The sequence below is a fragment of the Trichoplusia ni genome, chromosome 4 (genome assembly GCF_003590095.1).
Source record: "Trichoplusia ni isolate ovarian cell line Hi5 chromosome 4, tn1, whole genome shotgun sequence".
Taxonomy (NCBI): Eukaryota; Metazoa; Arthropoda; class Insecta; order Lepidoptera; family Noctuidae; genus Trichoplusia; species Trichoplusia ni.
The window spans coordinates 11,311,836-11,334,641 of record NC_039481.1 but is presented as its reverse complement, the minus strand read 5'-3'; the positions used below and the strand labels follow the sequence as shown (position 1 = coordinate 11,334,641).

General features: G+C 36.3%; 1 protein-coding gene across 1 annotated transcript in view; it reads left to right on the top strand.

Moving 5' to 3' along the window:
- Nucleotides 1-22,285, top strand: part of LOC113493009 (ichor) — a 34,100-nt gene extending 11,815 nt beyond the window's left edge. Inside the window, exon 3 of the mRNA XM_026870777.1 lies at nt 20,236-22,285. Within this exon, the coding sequence (XP_026726578.1) occupies nt 20,315-21,691 (1,377 nt within the window). The 5' untranslated portion in view covers nt 20,236-20,314 and the 3' untranslated portion in view covers nt 21,692-22,285. The remainder of the gene's footprint in view (nt 1-20,235) is intronic.
- Nucleotides 22,286-22,806: the final 521 nt, after the last annotated feature.

Below are 22,806 nucleotides of genomic sequence, written 5' to 3'. Positions count from 1 at the left end.
TTCGTCTGCCCATGTACTCGTCGGCTGATTTGATTTTACACATGACAGTTCCTCATGTTAGCTCTGCGACGGATGAATCTAAAGAGTAATGTATGTACACTCATATAAGAATAACACTAACTATTCCTTTACCGTATTTAATACCGCGTGGAATGGCAAACTGCTATAAAAGAGTTATCTATTTTTGTCCCATAAACAGAACCTGTTTCATGGTCGTATGACTCTACTAAGTCATAAATTAGATTATTAATTTGTCAGCCTATATACCTAAGGCTCTTGACCCCAACTATAGGCTTGGCTAAAATAAAATTCCTTACCGCAAGAAATTAAATATGAAATAAATTTCCGTTTACAAAAATATCAAAACTGTAAATTTAAAAATACGAATTGCACACTAAGTTTTATCGAACAATTGAAACCACATAAATACGTAATTAGAACAATTATGTCGTACTTATGTAAATACTTACACACTTATCTAGATACCAACATTAATTAATTACTGTGCCCAAAACATAAAGTGCAAGCGTTTAGACTGACATGTTCACCTAACCATAACAAATTAATATTGTCAGAAAGAATTAGATACAAAGAAAATCCACAACCACAATTTTTATCAACTCTCAATTCAATTCACTTACTCCGACGTATCTCTTTGGACGTATGCTCAAAACGCACACCTACAATGCATTCAACAAAAAAATCGCGTATCGAAGTAATTCGCGACGGAGCAATAGAATCCAAACAAGCTCATGATGGGTGAGCACGTGTAGTACAGTTACCGTACGGGCCGGCGCGGGCGCGGTGCCGCACGCTCCGGCGCCCGCCAACAAGGCCGTTCAGCGGCCCGCCAGCGCCACGTGGCGTATTAACATAATGGAGGATCACCGTTCGTTTTGTGTTAGGATTTATAATGAGGTTTTTTGTTTTACGCCTCGCTGCTATTGTGAACTGTTGTCTCGGGTTTGATTTCTTGATCAATGTATCGCATCATGGTGCACCGTTTGCTGTATAATGGTATGTTTCATTAAGTTTTTAGTCTCGTCCTTTATAAATATTTCACGCAAGATACCAAAGTATGGTTTGCACAAGGCATAGAGGATTTCAATTCACGAATAGGATTGTTTTCTTGGAGGTGTTTTTATTAAACCTAATGCGTTTTAATAAAAAAACCACGAAAAAGACAGTTACCATAAAAAAAAATCAAATACAGTTTTAAATCACTAACTATCTTAAAAAACGGCAATTAACAAATGCATACAGTTTCTAACAGAGGCAAGAATTTAACATACAAACGACGTTAATCTAATATAGCAATAAAACCGCATCGTAACTGACCACGAATGAATCAAGAAAGTAAACGAAATAAAAAGCCGATATTACCATACTAATGTTCATGGCATCTGGCCCGTTATAGCGATATCACTTAGTCTACGAGTCTACGCTGAATGCATTTATGAATAAAAATTAACAACTTACTAAACGATGTCAAGCATTATAGAAAAAGATAGACTAGACTGATCAGAGACAGTTGAACTTTATAAGCTGGAATCCATTTTCAAGAGACTAGACAAGGCTGAGGTTCTCAATTCATCTGATTTTTTTGTTTGTATCTCACCGTTTTGGGTTGTATGTATCGATTTTGTTGATTTTCCCTTAACATGAAATAGTTGTTGTCATTTGGTCCTACGAAAATTTCGTCAAGTTTGGCTTAGTAGTTTTTTTTGAAGTCGGTTGTGCGTTTTAATTTTTCAAAAAACTGGTATTTAACGTTGTTCTCGGTTTACTTTTTAAAGAAGATAAATTCACAAAATTCTTCAAGAAAGACAGACCTAGAATGATGACCTGCACTGAAATGTGTTATGAAAAAGTAATTCACCCAAATTGATGCACAGTACTACATTCAAGCAGAACCCAAAGATACCGACAGGTACATTACCCAAATTGGATTCACGAAAGCGATTACCCGCTGCACTGAGCGATACTCTTAATATAGTACAACCTCATGCACATAATTGCTTTAAAATGAAATGTCATTTCGTCTTGATTTTTGGCATAAATTCGGCGCGGTCACGTGATCTGTACTTGACTTTGCATTGAGGTTTCGAGGGCGAAGTGGGAAGGGGTTAAGGGGGGGGATCTCGTCTCAAAAAGTGAAACGTATCTAACAGTAAAGCCAGGTTAATTGTCGGATTTGTTTTGCGTGTCATTACACGTTGGTATTATCTTGGCTGGTTGATGAGTGGGCCTCGTTAGAGAGAGGAATAAATTTAGTACTTAATATTTCAGGAGTTTACTGTCATATTAGTGTGCAGATACACATCGTTAACGACTTTATGGATATCTGTTCCCATTTTTATATGGTATAGGTGTAAGTAAGCCTGTTTATATTTAAAATTAAAATCTCCGAAACAAGGAATAAGATCAGTCTTAAGTAAAAAATAGTACGAGGTGGATTATATTCCACTTAACAGTACAATGCATTTTAATTAAACAGACTCACTGACTAACAGGAAAGGCCGCACAAAAATTAAAATAAAACAAAACTTAGCACACAATGTATTCAGTATCATGATGTGCAAAATTACATGCTCAAATGCTTATCCTTATAGCAAAAACTGTAAACTAACAAATGGTTTTGTAATCTAACCACTACATCAATTGGATATGAATTGCCACAAGCCAAACACCGTTGACTAATTGTAAAAAAATGGGCAAAGCCAAGTCTGATTCATGCACTGAGAGTTCCGTACCCAAATTCTTAATTATTTCATGTTTTTAATGGAATAAATTGGAATTTGCGATTATCTTCTGGATGAGAGCTTAACAATTTCTAGCTTTTTTTCAAATGTAAGGAAAGTAAAGGCACATCATCATAACACTTACATAGCTTAAATGATAAAGTCTTTCAAACCTTACTACCGTATAGACCGTAGTCATTGTGTGCCAGAGAAAAAGGGAATATGATTCAAAGTAAAGACAACGTGATCTTAAACGGTTTCCTTGTTTTGCGTTATGTACTGAACCTTAAAAAATAATCACAATTTAATCGTCGAACTACAGTTTATCATCTGACAAGATAAATGATACTACATATTCATAGACATATTGAAATACGTACCTATTGTTCTGCATCTAACAAACCAGCTGTCGAATTATATTCGCTAACGACCGTTTATTAAACTTCATTAAACTTTTTAACGTTGATTGCTGATTAACGGTTAACAATAGGACGGACTTGGCAGCGTCATTGTAATTTTTAATGAGTACTGTCTAAGTATTTAATTGAAGATGTAATTTCGATTTAGTAAATAAGAAGTTTGTAAGTTGCGTCAAAGCATTGTTTTATCGCCAAGGGTTGTTTAGGACCACTTTGGTTATAATTGGATAATAGAGTATAAATATTCAACTTCTGGGCAAAAGTCTTCTGCCATTTAAAGAAACATTTAGGATAATGTTAGTTATTATGATGCATCAATTTTTTCAACAGTAGTCACGTTACAAAAAGGGGAACCGAAGCAAGATTATGAACTAAACTCTGAGTCATCAAAAAAAGACCGATCCGAGTCGGTAGCATCCGTGAGAAGCCAACGAATCTAGGTCAAAGAGTTAGGACAACGGGAATACCTGTCCCAAAAAATTTCCTCCACATACAAAAACACAACTTTCTTCGGACATTATTTATGAAATTTTGCGCCCATCGGCAAAACTCCTCTTTTAGAGCAAAAAATGGGTTAAGTGACATCCAAAATGCATCATGTGGAATTTCCGTACATTGGCGCTGAGGGCTATTAAGGAACCTGATTTTGGTATTTATGGAGACAACATCGCATTTCCGAGATGCTCCTTTAATTTATGGCCAGTAATTATAGTATTGTAGTTAACGTTAACGTAGCTCGTAAATTAATAACTGTTAAAATATCGGAGGATACTGTTGTTCATATGACTTGATTTGCCATGAGCAAGATAGTGTTGATACTTTTCCCCAATTGACTAAAGAAAGCCTATAAGAACATTTCACAGAAACATGGCACAATGTCACTTTACATCTATAATAAAATATTTTTTGTTTTTAGAGTCGTAACAACATCCGAAAAAGGATGTTGTGTGCTATTTCATTACATTAATATATCCATGGAACGGCTTCTATAGCTATTTTACTCATATCTCTACAGCGACATTATATTACTTCATATCCCACTTCCAAAAGTCATTACAATCTAGAACCGAATGCTTCCAAAGCTCGCGTGTCCTTCCACCGGCCATAGGTTCCGAAAACCTTATTGGGGTCATTTCGGTCCCGTTATCTCCGGGAACCAGTTTCCTTAGCTCCCCGGTATCTGGTGACTGACAACCGTTTATTAACCGCCCAAATGTAAGCACTTGTATAAGTATTCCACGAAAATGTTCAAATTGTTGGGATTTTTCTGACTGAATGTATCTTTATTTAGTCATCAAATATATTGGCTGTGTGATATTTAAAAAATAACGTAACTTTTCATTGATTTATACGCCTATTTGATTAATCTACTTTCTATTATATTGCCAAGATAATTGTAGAAGTATTTTCGTTTTCTTTTTTTGGGAAACTTCACATATAAAGCTATGACGTCACCACCAGCTGACGTACACAAAAACAAATGACGTCGATACACTCACAAGCAAAACTGGTGAAATTGACTCGTTAACAAATACACTTGCGTACACAAATCTGTCTCGATGCGTTCTAAATAGTAGTCAAACGTGTCCCACATACGAAGGAGTTTGGAACGCTCGTAAACCTACATAGTGGCCACATACACACATTTTTGTGGCCAAAATACAGTTTGTTTTTTAATTCGGTGTTCTTCTGTTTAATGCTAAGAAGCTTGTTGGTTTGCCAGTATTAGCGGTTTTCCGTGTTAGATTTTTAGACAGACGTTTTTTGTCTGCTTTTAGAGACATTACTCGGAATTTTTAGACGGCTTCCAAGAAATTTAATTAAGACTATTTTTCGATAATCATTTTGGGTAAAAAAATCTCAGCTTCTCTAGCAACTGAACCGGAATCAAAATTTCGACGATATAATCGTTTATTTATTTTATTCAAGTTTTATTGACTATTGACTTTTTGGGTCTAACAAATCATTCTATACATTCTAAGACCTTACTCAACGGGGTCATAATTGTACTCTCAAAATCTCTGACCCGTTATCAAGCAGCGCGGTATGACACGCGAAACTAACCCGCTCATTACCGCCGCATTATACTGTCAGTACTGCGGCGTGGGGTCTAACGGTGATCTACAAGTGATCACTGATCAACTGCCCATCCACAATAGGCAGGTAGTTAAGTAGATGCCTAGGTAGGTACATCTCCCATTCAAGTGGGTTTCCGAACTGTTAGATTAAGCCCAATTGGATTATTCATGATGTTGTGTCATTGTGTTCGCTAAGTCGCTTTACTGTTAATTCTATTTGGATTTGGAATCGATTGCTGTGATTGGCAATCCGTGTTTAGAGTTATAAGTAAGAGCACGGGACATCTGCTCAAACCGGTGTCATGAAACGCTAACACCAAAATAATACAATCTTAAAGATACTACAAATAGCTTTTATGTTACAATCAGTAGTACTTTTTATTTGTTTTGTATGAGACTAAACAAACATATTTTTATTTTTTGTCTATTCATATTATATTGGGAGGGTTAGAGTATGGACCTCCTATACATAGGTCTAGAAGACACAATATTCATGAACAAAATATTGATTTAAAATAAAAGAATTTCTAACGTATGAAGCTTCAATACAAAATCATTAACAGACCTCATATCGACCATTTTAAAAATGAAACCTGTCAGTGAAATAATATCATTAATTAAAATAATTATATTTCGCCGTTACCTCGACAACAGTAAGCACTTAGTAGGTGTTATTCGCGAATAAAAACTACAACAACGATACTTTTGAACTGACGGTGAACGTCACTCAATTTTAATTAACACGAAAAATAAATAAACGCTCTTATTTTGTTTACAAGTCATAAGTTGGCGGCGATGTCAAAGAATAAATGGTACATGATCTTGACAGTGGACACAGGAAAAGCAGCTTTAAAATGAGTTTGTGTGATCCATGAGTACTTCTTCTGAGTCTGGGTAACTTGTGATGTGTTGTGGACTTGAATGTTAGCGAAAACCCCCGTGACACGGCATAAATTCCTTAATGAGGGAGTCTGTTTAAAAAAGACATACCAATATCTCAATATTCAATTGACGGCCTCCGTGGTCGAGTGGCGTACGCACCGGTTTCAAGGTGTCGCTATCTCTGAGGTCCCGGGTTCGATCCCCGGTCGGGCCAATGTAAAAATTCACATTTCTACATTGTCTCGGGTCTGGGTGTTTGTGGTACCTTCGTTGTATCTGAATTCCATAACACAAGTGCTTTAGCAACTTACTTTGGGTTCAGAATAATGTATGTGATGTCCGCATTTATTTATTATTTAATGAATTTCCGGAATATACGTAAATTTAAAAGCTAATCCTAGAGTCTATGTTCAAAAATGACGATGTCCAACATCTTCCTTAATTAACCCCCCCGGTCTCATATCACACTGTATTTTCCAAATTGATGAGCCTGTATCCCTGCCATGAGTTCGCACATATCTCATAGCTTGCCACTATAACAGTATCCCGCGGCGCTCGCCGCACTCCAATTACAAGAGATTCGGTCAGCTCCGTTACTCGACTATTAAATTATTATTCGGTGTGTGTTTATTTATACATAAAAACCGACGGCCAGTATTTTAATGAATGAATGTTGATATGAACTGTCTTGGACGTTTAACCACTAGACAGAGAAAATAGAAGGTTAAGAATGATATTGTAAAGTTCCTGAAACAAAACTGAGAGTACATATTTGGGTGGTGTCAAGTTTGCCTTATTACGGTCTTATGTAATCTTAAACAGTTACTTAAAAATTTTGACACTGTTCAAAAATGAATATTTATTCTTGGTTATGACAAAATGGACCTTACTTTGAGATTATTAAAAAGTAAAGTTGACGACGGATTTAACTTGGCCTTCTGCGCGCCCCTGTACAGTGGCCAAGCTATCTCGCTCCGATGCTGTTAACGATAGCATCTCGCTACTGATTTTAAAGACACCAAACAGGTATTAAATTGTGTTTAATTACTTAAGATTAGATTAAACCCCTAATTGATTTGTTCAGAGTTAAAAGCTTGTTTCGAAATGTCTTGAAACGTTTAATTAGCCTTTTTTTGTATCATTTAAATAGTTTCCCTGAATAACTTAATGTTCTTCGAATTGTAAGTGCAATTTATTGGAAACAAAGCTGTATTAATTCTGTCAAACATATGCTATTTATCTACTTGTCTTTATTAATACCTTTTTTTAGTGATATCCACGGACTAGAGGCAGATTAGTATTAAAAACAAAACACTATCAAAGCTCTTATTAAACTACCGCAACTTTTCACATTAGTTTTCAAAATAGAGATATACGAATTACGTAACAAAAAACAACGGTTATTTAAAAATGCAGTATTAATTACCAAAATTCACACCTCGTAGCGTCATGAGAACAGTATCAAAAACTTAATTGTTTCAAAAATGCTCCAATTAACGGCTTAACAATGTGCCTTACCGCTGTGACGTCACTAACGGTACTCGAATCTAGTTCTTAAAACAAAAATATGAAGTATTCGATGATGACGGTGATTCTCTTTAAACCGTTAATTTATGAGGCTTTTGATATGAGACTGTAGGTACCGTTTAAGCATTTGATTGTTATAGTTCAGTATAGTAGTCAAATAAGCATTCAGGCTTTCTGCCAATGATATGTCACAAAAAATAGAGAGGCTATGTTGACAAGTTAAGTACTTACCAAATTGTTTTTATTAGTCTGGATTCAGTTTGAAATCTTTAAAATAATTATTCAATTTTCTTAACCACCATTGTACCAGTGTGCATAACCCTCTATAGCTTAGTTAGTCATCTTGCTTTTGCATCTTGTAAAAATGACAAATGACTACACAAAATTGTGCAACTTGACCTAATAAATTAAGATTCGAAGATAGAGCCTAAGACCATTCGGACGCCGCCCTCAATGATTGCCATTAAATGATATTATTCACGAACAGTTATAAAAACATCAAATACTTGCTTACCTTAATACACATACCATCAATCACTTTTTGCTACTTACTCCTGACTACAGTTAGTACAACTTAATCTGCGTAAAGCCACTTAGACCTTAAACTAGGTCAAGTTTATCTTTATTGCATATCGAACACAATAATGATGCATTAGATGGTGACTCGATATCGAGTTAGATCGACGCGGTGATATTTTACGCGCGATGTAGTATGCCAATGTGTAGGAAGGTTATAGAAGTATTACTTTGATAGACCACTTAATTGGGTTTGTTGTAGAAGGATTTTTTCTTTACTTAATATCTATACTAATATATAAAGCCGAAGAGTTTGTTTGAACCCGCTAATCTCAGGAACTACTTGTTCAAATTGAAAAAATATGTTTGTGTTGCATAGACCATTCATCGAGGAAGATCGAATATGTATCATCACGCTGCGACTAATAGGAGCGAAGAAATAGCCATAACTTATATCTTCTAACCACGCAGACGAAGTCATAAAAAGTAAATAATTAAGTAAGTTAACTAAGTATGAAATAGTTAAATAAGTTTTAAGGATTTTTAAAAAACTTAGTTTTGAGTAAATAGTTTTGGAAGACGTGTTTAATACAATGTAGGAATTGTATGCACATTGGAGGGATTTTTACAGTTATAATATATATATTTTTCATACAAAATTTGCCTTTTTTAACACAAAAAAGCACCTATGTGAAAACCACCTAAGGTTAGAATTTGCTAACGTATCCTTCCTCTGTACACCACTGCTTTCTGTTACAATATATATACCGTGATACTTCTACTTCAAACCTGCATCGTAACTCGGGTCCAGCTAGCAATTAATCTCTTGCTAATGGGGATCTCTGGCAAGTTTATTGGGAACACCCTCTACAGTCGTCACAGTTCCGTCGACTTTTTGTGAAGAACTCAACTCATTGAGCATATAGACGAAGATCGATCGACAAATTTGGAATAGTGATCAGTGTGACTATATTAAGCCGTTTCGTCAATCTGTCTAAAATGGCTAAGACAGCTAAAAGGCGTTGATTGATGATGATTTTATCAAGAAAATGACAAGGGTCATTTTTTAAAACTTCGAGCAAACATGAACTGTGTCATTTTTTTTTTTTTACAAATGATGGCATTTATAGATTGATGAAGTGATGTGCGTAATATTTTTGGTGATACGATAAATTAGAAAAAAAATATGTTCAAAATAAATCATCATTGATTCTTTCTGAGTTACCAATCTTTAAACTATAAAAGCTAGGGTCTGTACCTCACAAATCTACGTGAAGTAAGTCTGCAGTAGAGTCTCAAGTCCTCGCTAAGTTTCACGGACCTGTTCGCAGTAGTTACAATGTCACGGTTGCAAGAAACGAGGTGCGCCTGCGCCGGCGAAAGAAAGTTGATGTCGCACACATGCTCACACGTATCTGTACGTGTGAGGAATATGTGTGAGTGAGTGGCTATGTATGTGTGTGTGTGTGATGGTGGTTTATACAAGATTTATTGTTATTGGTTTTTTGTAGTTTTATACAAGTGTGTAATTATTAGGTTATTGAAAATAAGGAATGTGTAGTGTAATGGGCATTTTGTTAGAATAATTACTTTTTGAATGCTACGAAAAAAAAACACCAATACATATTAAGTGAAATGTAAGAATATTAATGTACATTTCCAGATTTTATTTTATTTCTAACTTCGTATTGCATACCACAGACCTTGACAATAAATGCAAAATACTAAAATGCTGACAACATAAATAACTAACTAATCTGGAAACAAATACATCAATTAAAACATTAGACACCAGTTCAGCACTTTCACTTCAAATATTGCTTAGTCATAACTTATTTTTCAAATCATTAACTCGTACTTACGCTGTGTTCGTAATTATGATACACGGACGCGACGCACACACTGACACAGTCAGTGGGTCACTGTACCGCGCGTTGATGTCTTTTCTATGGACATTAGCGGCCGGTCGCGAGAATTGATTTTGTTATGAATTTTAATAAACTTATGGAATATTTAGTGATTTATAGCCTAGGGAAAACTCACATTTTCTCTTATAATTTATTTTGAATAGTTATTGTGGGGAAATTTATGTGAATGATAATTTTATTGATGTCAAAATTATTTATATTCATTTCGTCATTAAGTTGACGGTTAGAATATTTTTGAGATTAAACCCTGATTAATACCTTTGGATGATCTACCAAGTTCATTAATGGGGAACAAGAATAAATTTATTAAAATATTTTAATAACAGGTAATAAAAAGGAAAGAAAGTCTCTTAAATATTTCAAATTCATATCGTTTTTACCGTATTAAACAATACCATACAAGTTACATCATTATTTAAAGTCGCATACCAAACGAAGGACGTTATTTCAGCTAAATAAATTAAAAAAAAACCGCTTCCATAGAAAACCGTATTAGCAAAGCGCTGCGAATTGTAAAAGTCGTCATGTTTGTAAACAATAAAACTCCAAGCAATTTTGAACCTTATGCCTTTGACGAAACTCGCAGAAAATCGCGTTTTCTATTTGCCAAGTAAAAGTCTTGTTATAGTTTTTAAAGCGTATTGGAAATTGCCTTGGCGTCGCCATCACCGTTATTCGGCGTTAAGTGGTTATGGTGATTTAGAAATTGCTGGACACACAAGTATTAGGTGAAGTATTGGCACAAGTGATCATTTAACGTAAACCTTTATTTATAAATGATTTATGGCTTTTAGTCTTTTTTTCATTTCAATGTTGAATTGGTTTACTCACGCGTATTTATTGGGATAGTTCCGCTCCCGGAGCCCTTAATTATGAGCTGATAAGACTCTACCAGCTCATTCAGCGATTGTGAAAATTTACTACAGCTATAAAGCTAGAGTTAACAACATGACGTGTCTTGAAAAAATAGCAAAATTACGTTTCATAAATTATGTATTTTGACTGTTCAACAAATACTTTTCAAAAAACCGGGCTTTTGAAGCTATATTTTGTCAACGTTGTCCACTAAAAATGTCATGAAATTACAACACAAATACGTTGATTATACAAGCGTAATCTATAAAGGTTTATAAATATTCCTTTGCTAACACATTTACCCTTGTCGTTGTATCCACGTAACAACGAGTGTAATCACAAAGTGGACACATTGCGAAGGTTTACTGTGTAAGTTTTTATACATTTTGTTTGTTATAAAACCTTATTTGTTTGATCGTAGCGGTTGATGTCGTTTTATAGTTAAGTTGTAATTGCTCAGCGATTAGAATCTACAGATGTTTAGGTCATTTTGCAACTTACATATATTATTATTATTGTTTTAAAAATTATCTTTATATTGCCTTGTTACCTTTAAAAGAAAGCTAATTATATGATGTAGATATGTTTTGTAGTTATTTTACCTTTTCAAAATATTATTTGTTGTGTTTCTTGCTCCAAAAGAACTTGTAACTGAATTCTAGTGTAGCATAATCTCTCGTAATGTTTAAGGTATCTGAACGTTTCTTTGTCCCTCCAACAGTCCTCCGATCCCGCTAATACCTGCCTACCCATAACACCTGCAACAAAGTACCGAACGGAAAATAATTGCACTCATATTTAGGTGAACGGCCTCCGTGACGCACAACTTACTATCGATTATAAAAACCAGCCGTTGGAAACTTTTTGCTCATTAATAAAAATTTAGGTTCAATCGGAATTTTGGATGAATGGGCTGTTGCCTTTGCCTTTAAATAAGTTGAGTTATACAGGTTAACTAGTATTCGAACTTCAATAGTAAAGAATTGTAATGATGACTTTATTTTATTATTTAACTAAAACCGTAACGAAAACTGATTGCAACTCCTTGATAATTATGAAAATATTGATGCAAAGACTTTCTGCTTTGATTTGAGTCCTTTACCTTAGTCTTACCCAGTCTTAAAGAATAAAATATTGCACACCTACTTTACGATAGATAAAATAATATAACATGTCTACTTGTTTAAATAAGACAAGTCTAACCGAAGGATATTTATTAGCCGGTAATGTTACGATTCACGAATACAATAAATAAAGACCAAAAAAATATTAATAAACAATATTTATTCGACGTTTACTTATAAATATGTTCAATTATTTGTTAATTATTGACTTAGTTTCACAAAAGTGAACATTAAATATCTTGAAATGCATCTTGACACGAAAAGATAAGGATTCACGACGAAATTCCTTTGCCTAATAAAGTTAAGTCTTACCCATATAAGTCAAAATATATGGAAACTTTTAAAATGTAAAAGAATACAACTGCTGGGCACGAATTAAATAAATTATATGTCATTGTGTTAAGTAATCGTCTGTTGCATAATAATTTGTTGTGGAAGATAGCTAAAAGAAATTATCGAGAAATAATATGTCTGCGACACTGGACTTAAGGATTAATTGCACTTTACGACTTTCCTTTGTACGTGGAATAATTTTGTTGCCAACCCTTAAACTGATAGTGCTGTAATTTGACACCTATTTCACTAAAAAGTTTTTATTGTAACATTTAAGCTTGACAGTTTTAAAGCCGTTTTAATTCAGTTCTGAGTCTTGTATTTTTGCAAAATAATTTTATTCGTTACTTTGTTTAAAGAAACTTAAAATTAATGTTATACAAATCCTGGGAAAGGTTAAAAAATAGATTAGTTAGATAAACTCGTACATCTGCAGACAGTTCCTGAAAGCAACACCTGTATGTATCAGACTATCACGCTTTATATTCAGTGGGCTCCGACAGCTAATAGCCTTTCTCTACACATAGTAGACATCAATTGACGCGTCGCACGCGATCTGTCCAGCTGTCAACTGCCATACAATACTAATAAACTTTTAAGAAAATTTTATCATAACCCACATAGACTCATTAATTAAATAGTAAAATGAAAAATGCTTCAGAAATGTGACTAATGTGCTCTAGTTAATTAAATTTACAAAAAGAGTTTTTTTCTTGGTTTTTGTATCCAATGGGTAATTGATCATCTAGGTTAAAGTACAAACAAAGAAATTATAGGGTGTTGTTTGAAAAAGAAACTAGTTATAAGTGGTATAAGGGTGATTTTGTTTTGGCACTGTGTTGGAGCGTCCCAGACATTCCTGTTAATACAAAATGTTGCTAGACATGATTCTAGACGAAGAAACAGACAAACAGGGAACGATTATTAACGCGTAGATTATTTTAATCTCCTAATTCTACAAAGGCCTAACCCAAGTTGCTATTTCAGTTGCATTTGTTGTTATAATTCGAAAATCTCCTAAACAAAAGAGAAGCCATATTTCCATTACCACTGTCCGGCACAGCACACATCGTGTTAATATAAGTACATATCTCCATACAATACAATTAACTATGTATAACATACCGTGATATCATTCGTCCACCGGCACACAGCACCGTACAGTCGCGCACGTCACGTTACCATGGCGGTGTACAGTCGCGCGCATACGTATGTAAACAATGCCTAACTGTACCGCCACCTTGACTCGGACAACGAGTCGCTCGCCGTGTAAATATTCTCGTGTGTGATGTACAGGGTGTTTAAATTACGTACAATTGTTTTACCGTTTTTTCTGCTGCTTATAAATATTTTTTATTTTTATTTTTGTGACCTCTTTCTGGTTTTGGAGTTAGATAGTTCAATATTTAAAAAAAAAACTGTTTTATATACATCCATATGTTTATCAAAGCGCTAGTAAAGTATAATTCTAGTACCCAGCATGGGTAAGAATTATATTGCAATGAAAAACAAATAAGTACAAAGAGATACAAGATTTAACAATACCGCAATAGGTTTATTAGAATTGATTGGCCAACACTCGAATTGGACTAGATGTGCAAACAGGCAGCTATTTAAATTATCTAGTAAACCATTGTCGGTAACTATGCGGTGAACCACTAATGACAGCTAGCAAAAACTGGTTTAAAAAACTTTGTATAACCCCTCAAATTTAATAGGAATGGTAAACATTATAATGAGACAATTATTTAATTATTCGTGTTGAAATAATAAACAAAAAAAACTAATAATTACGGGTTTTTATTGCAGTATTAATGGCAATATTGAAACAAAACAATTATTTTATTAAATATGCAATAGCCCTAACAAAAATAATTACTTTTAATATGACAATTACGTATTTTCGCAACAACCTGTGTACGCGGGAGTGTCGCTACGTCACAACTGGTCTAGCGGCGTGCGCATGCGTCATACGCGTCGACACGCACACACGCCCACCGCCATCACTGCACATGTGTGTGTAACGATAGTATACGCCTTCATATAAAAGTTTCGGAAACTGGTTATTGTAATGGACGCTGTATTTGAGATGTAATTGGTATCTTGATACTTGATTTATTGATGTAGGTATCGACGCGTCTTCATTGTATTGAAGAATCTTATCAAGACTTCTGAATAAGATACGGTCGATCTATTCTAGAAGGCAATGTTTATTCTAATTTAAGAAAATTTATAATTAATCAAATCACGTTATGTTTTAATTAACTTATCAGATAAAATGAAACTGTACCGTTCACGATTTATTAAAAACATCGCTTACTTACTTAGAAATAAGTTATAATCTGCAATTCGAAGATACAAGATAATTAACTTGTATAGGTACCTACACATGATAATATCACGTCCAATTAATCTCAAAACTGAATCACACAAAATTAAAGCTAGCTACCGACTAACTGACCCTAAAGCCAAAATATCGAATACAAAAAATTAAAAAAAAACCCCCACATCAAAGCACAAAACTTCCCTGTTCGGAGTTCACCTGTCCTATTGATATTCTCGGGAGGATCCCCAAGGCCAGCGGCGCGGGCGACGACCCTGTAACTGTAAAGGGCTATCCCGACGCAGGACGATGACCTCCCGTTACGTGGTACAGGGGTTCTTGTACCCGACTACGGGATTTTGGGAGATACGGTTATATACGGAGATATCTTTACTTTTAGTTGATTGTGTTTTTTCGATTTGTTTTTCTTGAGCTTGTATGTTCGTTTGTCTTTTGTATAGTGTAGACTTTATTGAAGGATTTCCGATTTTTGTTGCATTGTAAGACTAGTTCCTGACCTTAAACTACTTGTATTTTTTTTTGTTACTTCGTCTCTATATTTAGTTTTTTCTCGTGGCTAAATGGTAGACAGTGGTTGATCCTTCCAGTAAAGTAAGTCAATACAAATGTAAATATAATTCTTAAAACCAAATTGATATGCTAATACAACCCTTTACATGTTGTGTTAACATTGTATAAGCGAACAATGTACTTGTTCCTCATCTGGGTTTTACTATGAAAAACAAAAGACGGATTCATATTCTTTTATTTTATGATACTCGCAACTTATTCATATACTTTGGAAACACCATTTCTTTACTCTTCAAAAATAAGGAATTCTATTCACTAATAAATAACGCAGATGCCTTGAACATGTTGGCGATGTCTGAATGCAAACGAGAAGTAATTATTATACGTGCGTTCAATTTTCAGTAGTACAATTTTAAAGCCCACAAAAACTTACTTTCTATGTCCTATGTAGAGCGCAATCGATACATTATATTTGTTTACAGTGTAGGATATTGAGACATTCACTTTATTGGGCTTTTCAACGTAATTTTATAACGCAGAATAAATGTTTTGTAAACCACTTTGATTTCTTAACAAATCGTGTCTGATTGTCGAAATACTGGCGTTGTGTTTTGTAGCTGTTTAAGATTGATTTATAAAGTTTTTTTTTAAGTACGATTGACATTTCAACATACTGACCGTTGCGGTTTCGTGAATAGCCAGCCTTATATTTGAATAATTGTCTCCATCATCATTTTTGTAACCCCACAAATGAAACTGCATTGAAACTTGTTAATTAAATCGGATGATTTAAAAACATCACAAGCAATAATTACATAGTCTTTAAAGAACGAATTACGTTTAATAAATTACCGTACATGTAATACAAATAATTAAAATAATCATCTTCAATCTAACACCTATTATTTTAATAACAAATTAATGGTCTATTTAATCCAATTACGCTAAGTACGTCCAACAACAATACCGTCCCACACGGCGGTGTAATCACCACGCTTTCCCACAGTGGGCCACCCAAAATCCACTCAACCTCGTTGCGCCCGCGCATGGCATACCATCGCTCCTAAAAAAACCCGTTGGGCCTATAACGGTACCTACTGCCTTGACAAACGTACAAACAAGTATATTAGGCAATTAGGATGTAGGGATCAAACGCGCCGACACTTTATTTTACTAAGAAACAATAAACAGTTACAACAATAAATGCTAGGTCTAAGACTCTAAGTAAATATTTTTATAGTTCTATTCTGTTTTGTCGGAGAATTTGCATTTTTGCTTTGAGTGTTTTTTTCCGTTGCCATGGAAATGTTTTTATTATTGTTCCGTCTTAAGACAGGCTTCTGAAGCGTTTTTTGCATAAGTAATTTAATTTGCATATTGGACTTAGTAAAGCAAATCCAAATTAAATTGTAGTATTTTAGCGTTACAATTTATCTGCGTTATAGACAAAATATACGTTTTTAAGCTTGATATTGAGTATATTGTTTAAACTAAGGTTTATGTAGCTGCAATAACTATATCGAATTAAGAGTTGACTCAAGTGCATTGAAAACGGTTTTATTTGGGTCACATATAAAAAATGCAGGCATTTCTTTCTGTTAAGGCAACATTATACGCCTTCAGCCTGGCATTTAATCTTCGTTTAGATAGCGATCTTTGTGTTCGCACCTATTCGATGAAAAAACAAAACACTTTCTTTGACCTTTCGCAACATTGAGAAATATTCACAGTTATGTCGGTATTCTTATCAGATTTGCCAGCAGTTTTAATAGTTGTAGATAGATTGAAAGCATGAAGGTAACATAGGTCATCAAAAGCCATCAATAGCCTCTCGGCGAGTCTAGCCTTGAGGTAGGTTTAAAAACTGGATTCTCGTAAGCAATCATCAAACAGAAACGGACATAGCTCTATTGTCGTGAATCAGCACCGTGAAAATCGAAAACCAGTTCGCTTGCTATCCAAACGGCGACTTTATTACCTCCGGTCAAGGTTGCGTTTTGAATGTCCGACGCCCGTTGCTTTCGACCTGTGTATAATAAAGTAGTGTTTACGCCACTGACATACTTCCGTGTGTGTACCGTTAGGCGGCCCTGTTTCGCTTACACCCGTTTCTTTCACTCTCGTTTGTAGCGTATGTTTTGTCTCTTTCAGCGGGCGACAAATTTTCGATGCGGGCGCCTCGTGTAGTTTGGCCTAAAAATTAATTTCGTGATACGATTTTTTTAAGAATCCGCTTGTCGGTGTGGGGGCAGCGTTAGTCGGTCAGTGTGCCGCGTGCCTTATGTTAAGTTGCCATGTCTAAGTTTTTAGTGTTCGGGATTTGGTACAGCTTGAGACTTGGATTAGCATACCGTGGAGGCGGGCTTAGAACATAACTTTACTATAATATTTGGTGCATAACGGCTTAATAGCAATTAAAAGAAAATGAATAGGTGTAGAGTTTGTGATAGCATTTTTAAGCATAAATTTTATACTGAAGTTTGTCATGAGATTAAATTAATACAGAAATATCCAAAATGAGAACGTATAAATGAAATGAAATGCCTTTAAGGCGAATTTTTCAATTAATAGCCTCAAATTATTCTATCGACATGACTTTCGCGAACCAAACTTATTCCATAAATATTTTAAACCCAGTAATCAATTGAACGCTCCGATACTTTCAAGTTCTACAATAGAACGATGACTTACTTATCTTTATAATCACACAAAACGTTTAAAAACGCAATAAGCTATACTTTCATCGATCCCCGCTGACATTTATAACCGATATTTGTAAAAGATCGTTTTGATTTACAAAAGTCAGACATGTTGCGACTACTTTCACTCGGACGGCTCATCGGAGCAGATAATCTATGAAACTGTGACAATTTCTACGGAATTGGGACGCGAGATCTTACGATTTCTTGTTTTTTTTTGAGAATCTTGGACCGAAACTAAATACTAGGTGATGGGCAATTGTTTTTAAGCGTTTTGGATTCGTTTGTTTTTGGTGCTGGGACCTAGATAGCTGGCTTTGTAACAATTAAAGTGGAGTAAATGATTTATAATTCTATAGAGAATTTACAAGCCTTGTGAAACCGCGAACACATCATGGGAGATTTTGTAAAACCTAAATAAAGATTTTTGACAAACCTATGTTAGGTATATTCACATTCACAAAAGGTGTTATGTGTAAAACCTTTTTATATTTTTTTTCAATAAATTTTATTACCTGAAGGTATCAAGCAGTTCGTATTATGACTAATTGTACTATTTGAGTCACGTTCGCTATGCAATCGGGTGTCTGGTAATTCATTTTTTCTCGCGGGTTGCGCCAGCGCGCCGCGGCCCACCGAAACGCAATCAACCTTTTATCCATACTACAATATTTTGCGAAAAACCCAATCAAGGCCGAGCTCTTGGCAGCCGAGACAAATCTATATTTTTAATAGTATTTTTTCTTTGATATCGCAACTCGTTGCGTGCAGTGGCCGTTGGTCAATGGTGCGTGTTGTCATAAGTTCGATACTCGATTTTTTGTCGGAACCCAACAAGACGTTATGAAAACTCAGTAACGAGACTCAAAGAATTAAAATAGTCTTTTTTTAGGAAACCTAGTTTTGTAATTCAGCTGGAAATTAATTGTTCGATATTGTTGTTTACTATTGCAATGTCTTTATTCCAGCTAAGGGGAATGAACTTATGACATTGAGTGCCGCAGTCATTTGTATCGGTTTAGCAATATTCATTAAGAAAAAGTGTCAGTCTGTTGTCCGTTTATAAAACATTGTTGAACACTACCAAACAAAACTATTACTAAAATTCCGATAAACAAAAACTTAGAACTTCGATTTTGACCTAGATCCGTTTCAGTTTTTTTACATAAAGTCGAAGACTGCTATTTTCCTGGGGGGTAAATAAAACTATAAGTAAACTTTATTCAGCAAAGTTGAACAACTATTCAAGGAAAGCGATTAAATACAAAACTCCCTTGAATCCTGTAAACATGCTGATTAAAGCAATGAAAACAAATAGAGCGCTCATCAAGTCCATTAGGTATTCAGTTAGGTGATTTCGTTAGCGACGAACACCTTACCATGAAGACTTCAAGCAGGACTTATGTTATTGTAGAAGCGAGATGCCGCTACGGTCATGTAGCGCCGTCTTGCTCCCACAACGGCAACAGTAGCGGTTCGATTGGTGATAGTAGAGGCAGTATAGTGGCGTAGTAACTATGAACACGGTCAGGTATCGAGGCTGGCTCCGGTAATTGTGGCGGATCGGGGCCTGCTGCTATCTGCACTTAATCAGTTATGTTTTGTTGTGTATATGTTAAATTCATACACGTCGTGCACACAGGTTCGCATACATAGGCATACCCGGGCACTTCGATTAAATCTCCCCGTTTGTCAAAAAAACATCTTTTGCATAGGTTACATACCTTTTTGTTGTCGTCGATCGATAACCTTGTAAGTAAAAACAAAATACAATCAGTAAGTAGATGAAGAAATTAAACTCCAAAATTCGTACTATTTATAAAAAAAACGTTTTCAAAATTCTGTAGTGACCTACTTACTTCATCGAAAACAAAGGCTGATTAAAAAGAAAATAAGTATAAAACGGCGAAGAAATATAACAGAGCGGCTGTGGGCCGCCCGCAGCACGGTTACTTATTGAGCCGTGAACACAGCGATTACTGCAGGCATCTCTGATTGCGTTTGCGTACTAGTTCGACATACTCGTAAAATGTTCTAGGTTTTTAACAATACTACTGGTACTATCCAAGGGATTATAATAAAGAAATGGTTAATGAATATTTCTACTGCATAAGGTTGCCAGAAATCTCAAGGTCGATCAAGAAATTACTAAATACGGTAAATTTACCGTATTCCACGTTTACATTGTAGCGATAAGTAAAATACTGAATGCGCTCAGTAGTCCATGTCGTATGTGACAGTGTGACAGGTTACTTATGATGTGTATTTGTTTGTTACAGATAGTGCAGCAGGGTGGCGGCGTCCAAGTATGGCGGTGGAGGGCTCTCACTGGGCTCCGGCGTCGCGGTGAGACGCGGCATGAAGTGCGCCAGCGTGGCGGGCGCCAGCGGGGACGAGCTGCTGCTCGGCAGCTGCTGGCTCGACCCCAAGCTCGACCACTCCTCCCCCCCGCCCACCTGTCACGAGCTCCTAGACTCCCTCCTCGCTCCTACCCCTCTCGCAGAGCTCAAACCTTTGCCTCCTTTCACCGGGTACACCGGACACTTATCTATCAACGGCATCTCTGGACACCATTACCATGCGATAGCGCAACGCCTTCCAGAAGAAAACAACAACTATCCCACTCAAAGTGGCTACGGGGCGGACCATGACGTTGTGTCGTCATCAACATGCGCCGCCGACGCAGAGCCCCCAGATTTAGAAGATGTCAAGCCATTCTTAGATGCGCCTGACACCAAACCTTTCGCGGAGACTTCCGCCGCAGACTCCTGCGCCGCTTCCTGTTCACCACCCGCTAAACTTTTCGAAGACGGACACAAGCAGGACATGTACGATATCAGCTCGATAGAAGACATAGCGGCCATCATCGGGTCGGCCATCGCCGACACCACGGTTCCGTCACAACCAGAGGACCCAGAAAGAAATGACTCTCGCGACAGTTGGATGGATATTGACGCCTGGATAACCGGCGCATGTACTCAACCTGGGGACAAAATAGTACAGCAAGATCTCGCTGAATTTGGCCTGCCTAACTCACCACCTTCGGGAATGAATCATCATTCCAGTCTAGACTTTCCTTGTAAGAATCAGGAGTTTTCAAAAAGTTCCGAGTTTCTTCAGAAAAACTTAGGCCAAGCAGGGTCGACGCTACAATCATTGTTGACGCATGGCTACATGCCATTACTACAAAACCGACTGCAGAATGGACCACCAGTAAAGCAGGAGGCGCCGAGCTCTACAAGCTACGGCATGGATGTAATATCAACGTCTTCTCCACCTGGAAACGCTGTGTCTACGACTGACGGTGTCGGTGGGTTGCTCAACGGCAGATACGCCTCACATTATGCGCTTGGTTTGAAACCAGAAGGACTTTGTAGTCCAGAAAGGCTTTTGGGCTATCCTCATGCTCATACCACAACATCTACTCCAGCGAGTAAAAGCAAAAGAAGTCGAGCTAAGGCGAAACAGGCGAACAGCGGGAACATGCACGGCAGCGCGCTCGCGTTCTCCTCCGCCACAGCAGCCGAGCTGAGCGGCCTGCTCGGCAAGGAGAAGCCGGTGCACCGGTGCGGGATATGCAATAGAGGATTCCTGAACAAGTCCAACATAAAGGTCCATCTCCGGACGCACACGGGGGAGAAGCCTTTCCGCTGCGACGTGTGTGCGAAGGCGTTCCGTCAGAAGGCGCACCTCATCAAGCACCAACAGATCCACAAGCGGATCGGCAGGGACTAGTAGGTGTAGGTTCTAGCTCAAAATGAAGCATTTTGTAGTTTGTAAATTAGTGTGTCTGTGGCGTCAGTGTCAGTGAGCGTGAATCTCAAGTAGGCTATTGTAAATTTATTTCGTTAGGAGGGTGAGGTCGGCGCCGGCTCCACAAACATTGGCGCGCGCTGCTGCGGCGGCGCTCGGCCGCGCTCGGCAACGCTCGGCCGCGCTCGGCGACGCTCGACTTCTAACGTAGTTACGTGGTATCACGTATCATTACTAATTTAACCCATTAGCGTCACATTCCTAAGGACAAGTGCAATGTTAACTAGTTTTAAGGGATTTATATTCTCTGTATTATATTATTAGTTTGTAAGCTCTTTGTTTCCGCTTCAATCTTAGAAAATATGTTCTGATCTTTCCGTCTCATTAGAGTAGTTTATCTTCTTATTTCGGTTATGTGTTGACGTCTATCGCCTGGCACGCCGCATCGTGCCTCGCCAGCAACGCGTGCGTCCTTAGAGCGGACAAAACATGAACGAAATATTTTTTGTAATCTAGTAAAAGAAAATATTTAATTTTATATGTGAATGGTTACTCCGATTACCTATTGTTAGTCAGAATTTTAATTAGTTATTTTTTTGTCTTTATGTATAAATAAGTACTTAATTATTTTAAGGAAGAGAAATGACAAAGCTCACGAGGCTAACACTATACTGCCAATACAAAACTTTTTACTTATAAACTTTGTATAAAATACTCTTTAAATATGTGACGTAGGAACTGTAATGTTTGGCATTGTTTATGAGTAAGGATTGCTATTTTCGTTAAGCTGATATTTAGTTATTTATTGATCTACTTAGCTTTGAACTTAAATGTAACTTTCACTTGAAGCAACAAGTATTAATAACATAACATACCTCAACACACAGCAGTCACAAAATGTAAATAAATAAAAATCTTTGCGACTTACTATTAACATATTTAATTTTCATTTCATTATATTTAAACGGGGACCAAAAGATTTTAATAAAAGTAACTCTTAACTTGCAAAGATTTTTAATGTTATTGTCAAAGTAATCATTCATTTCTTCTTCTTTGTTACTTTATTGCAATGATCAAATCATGATTAGATGGTAAGT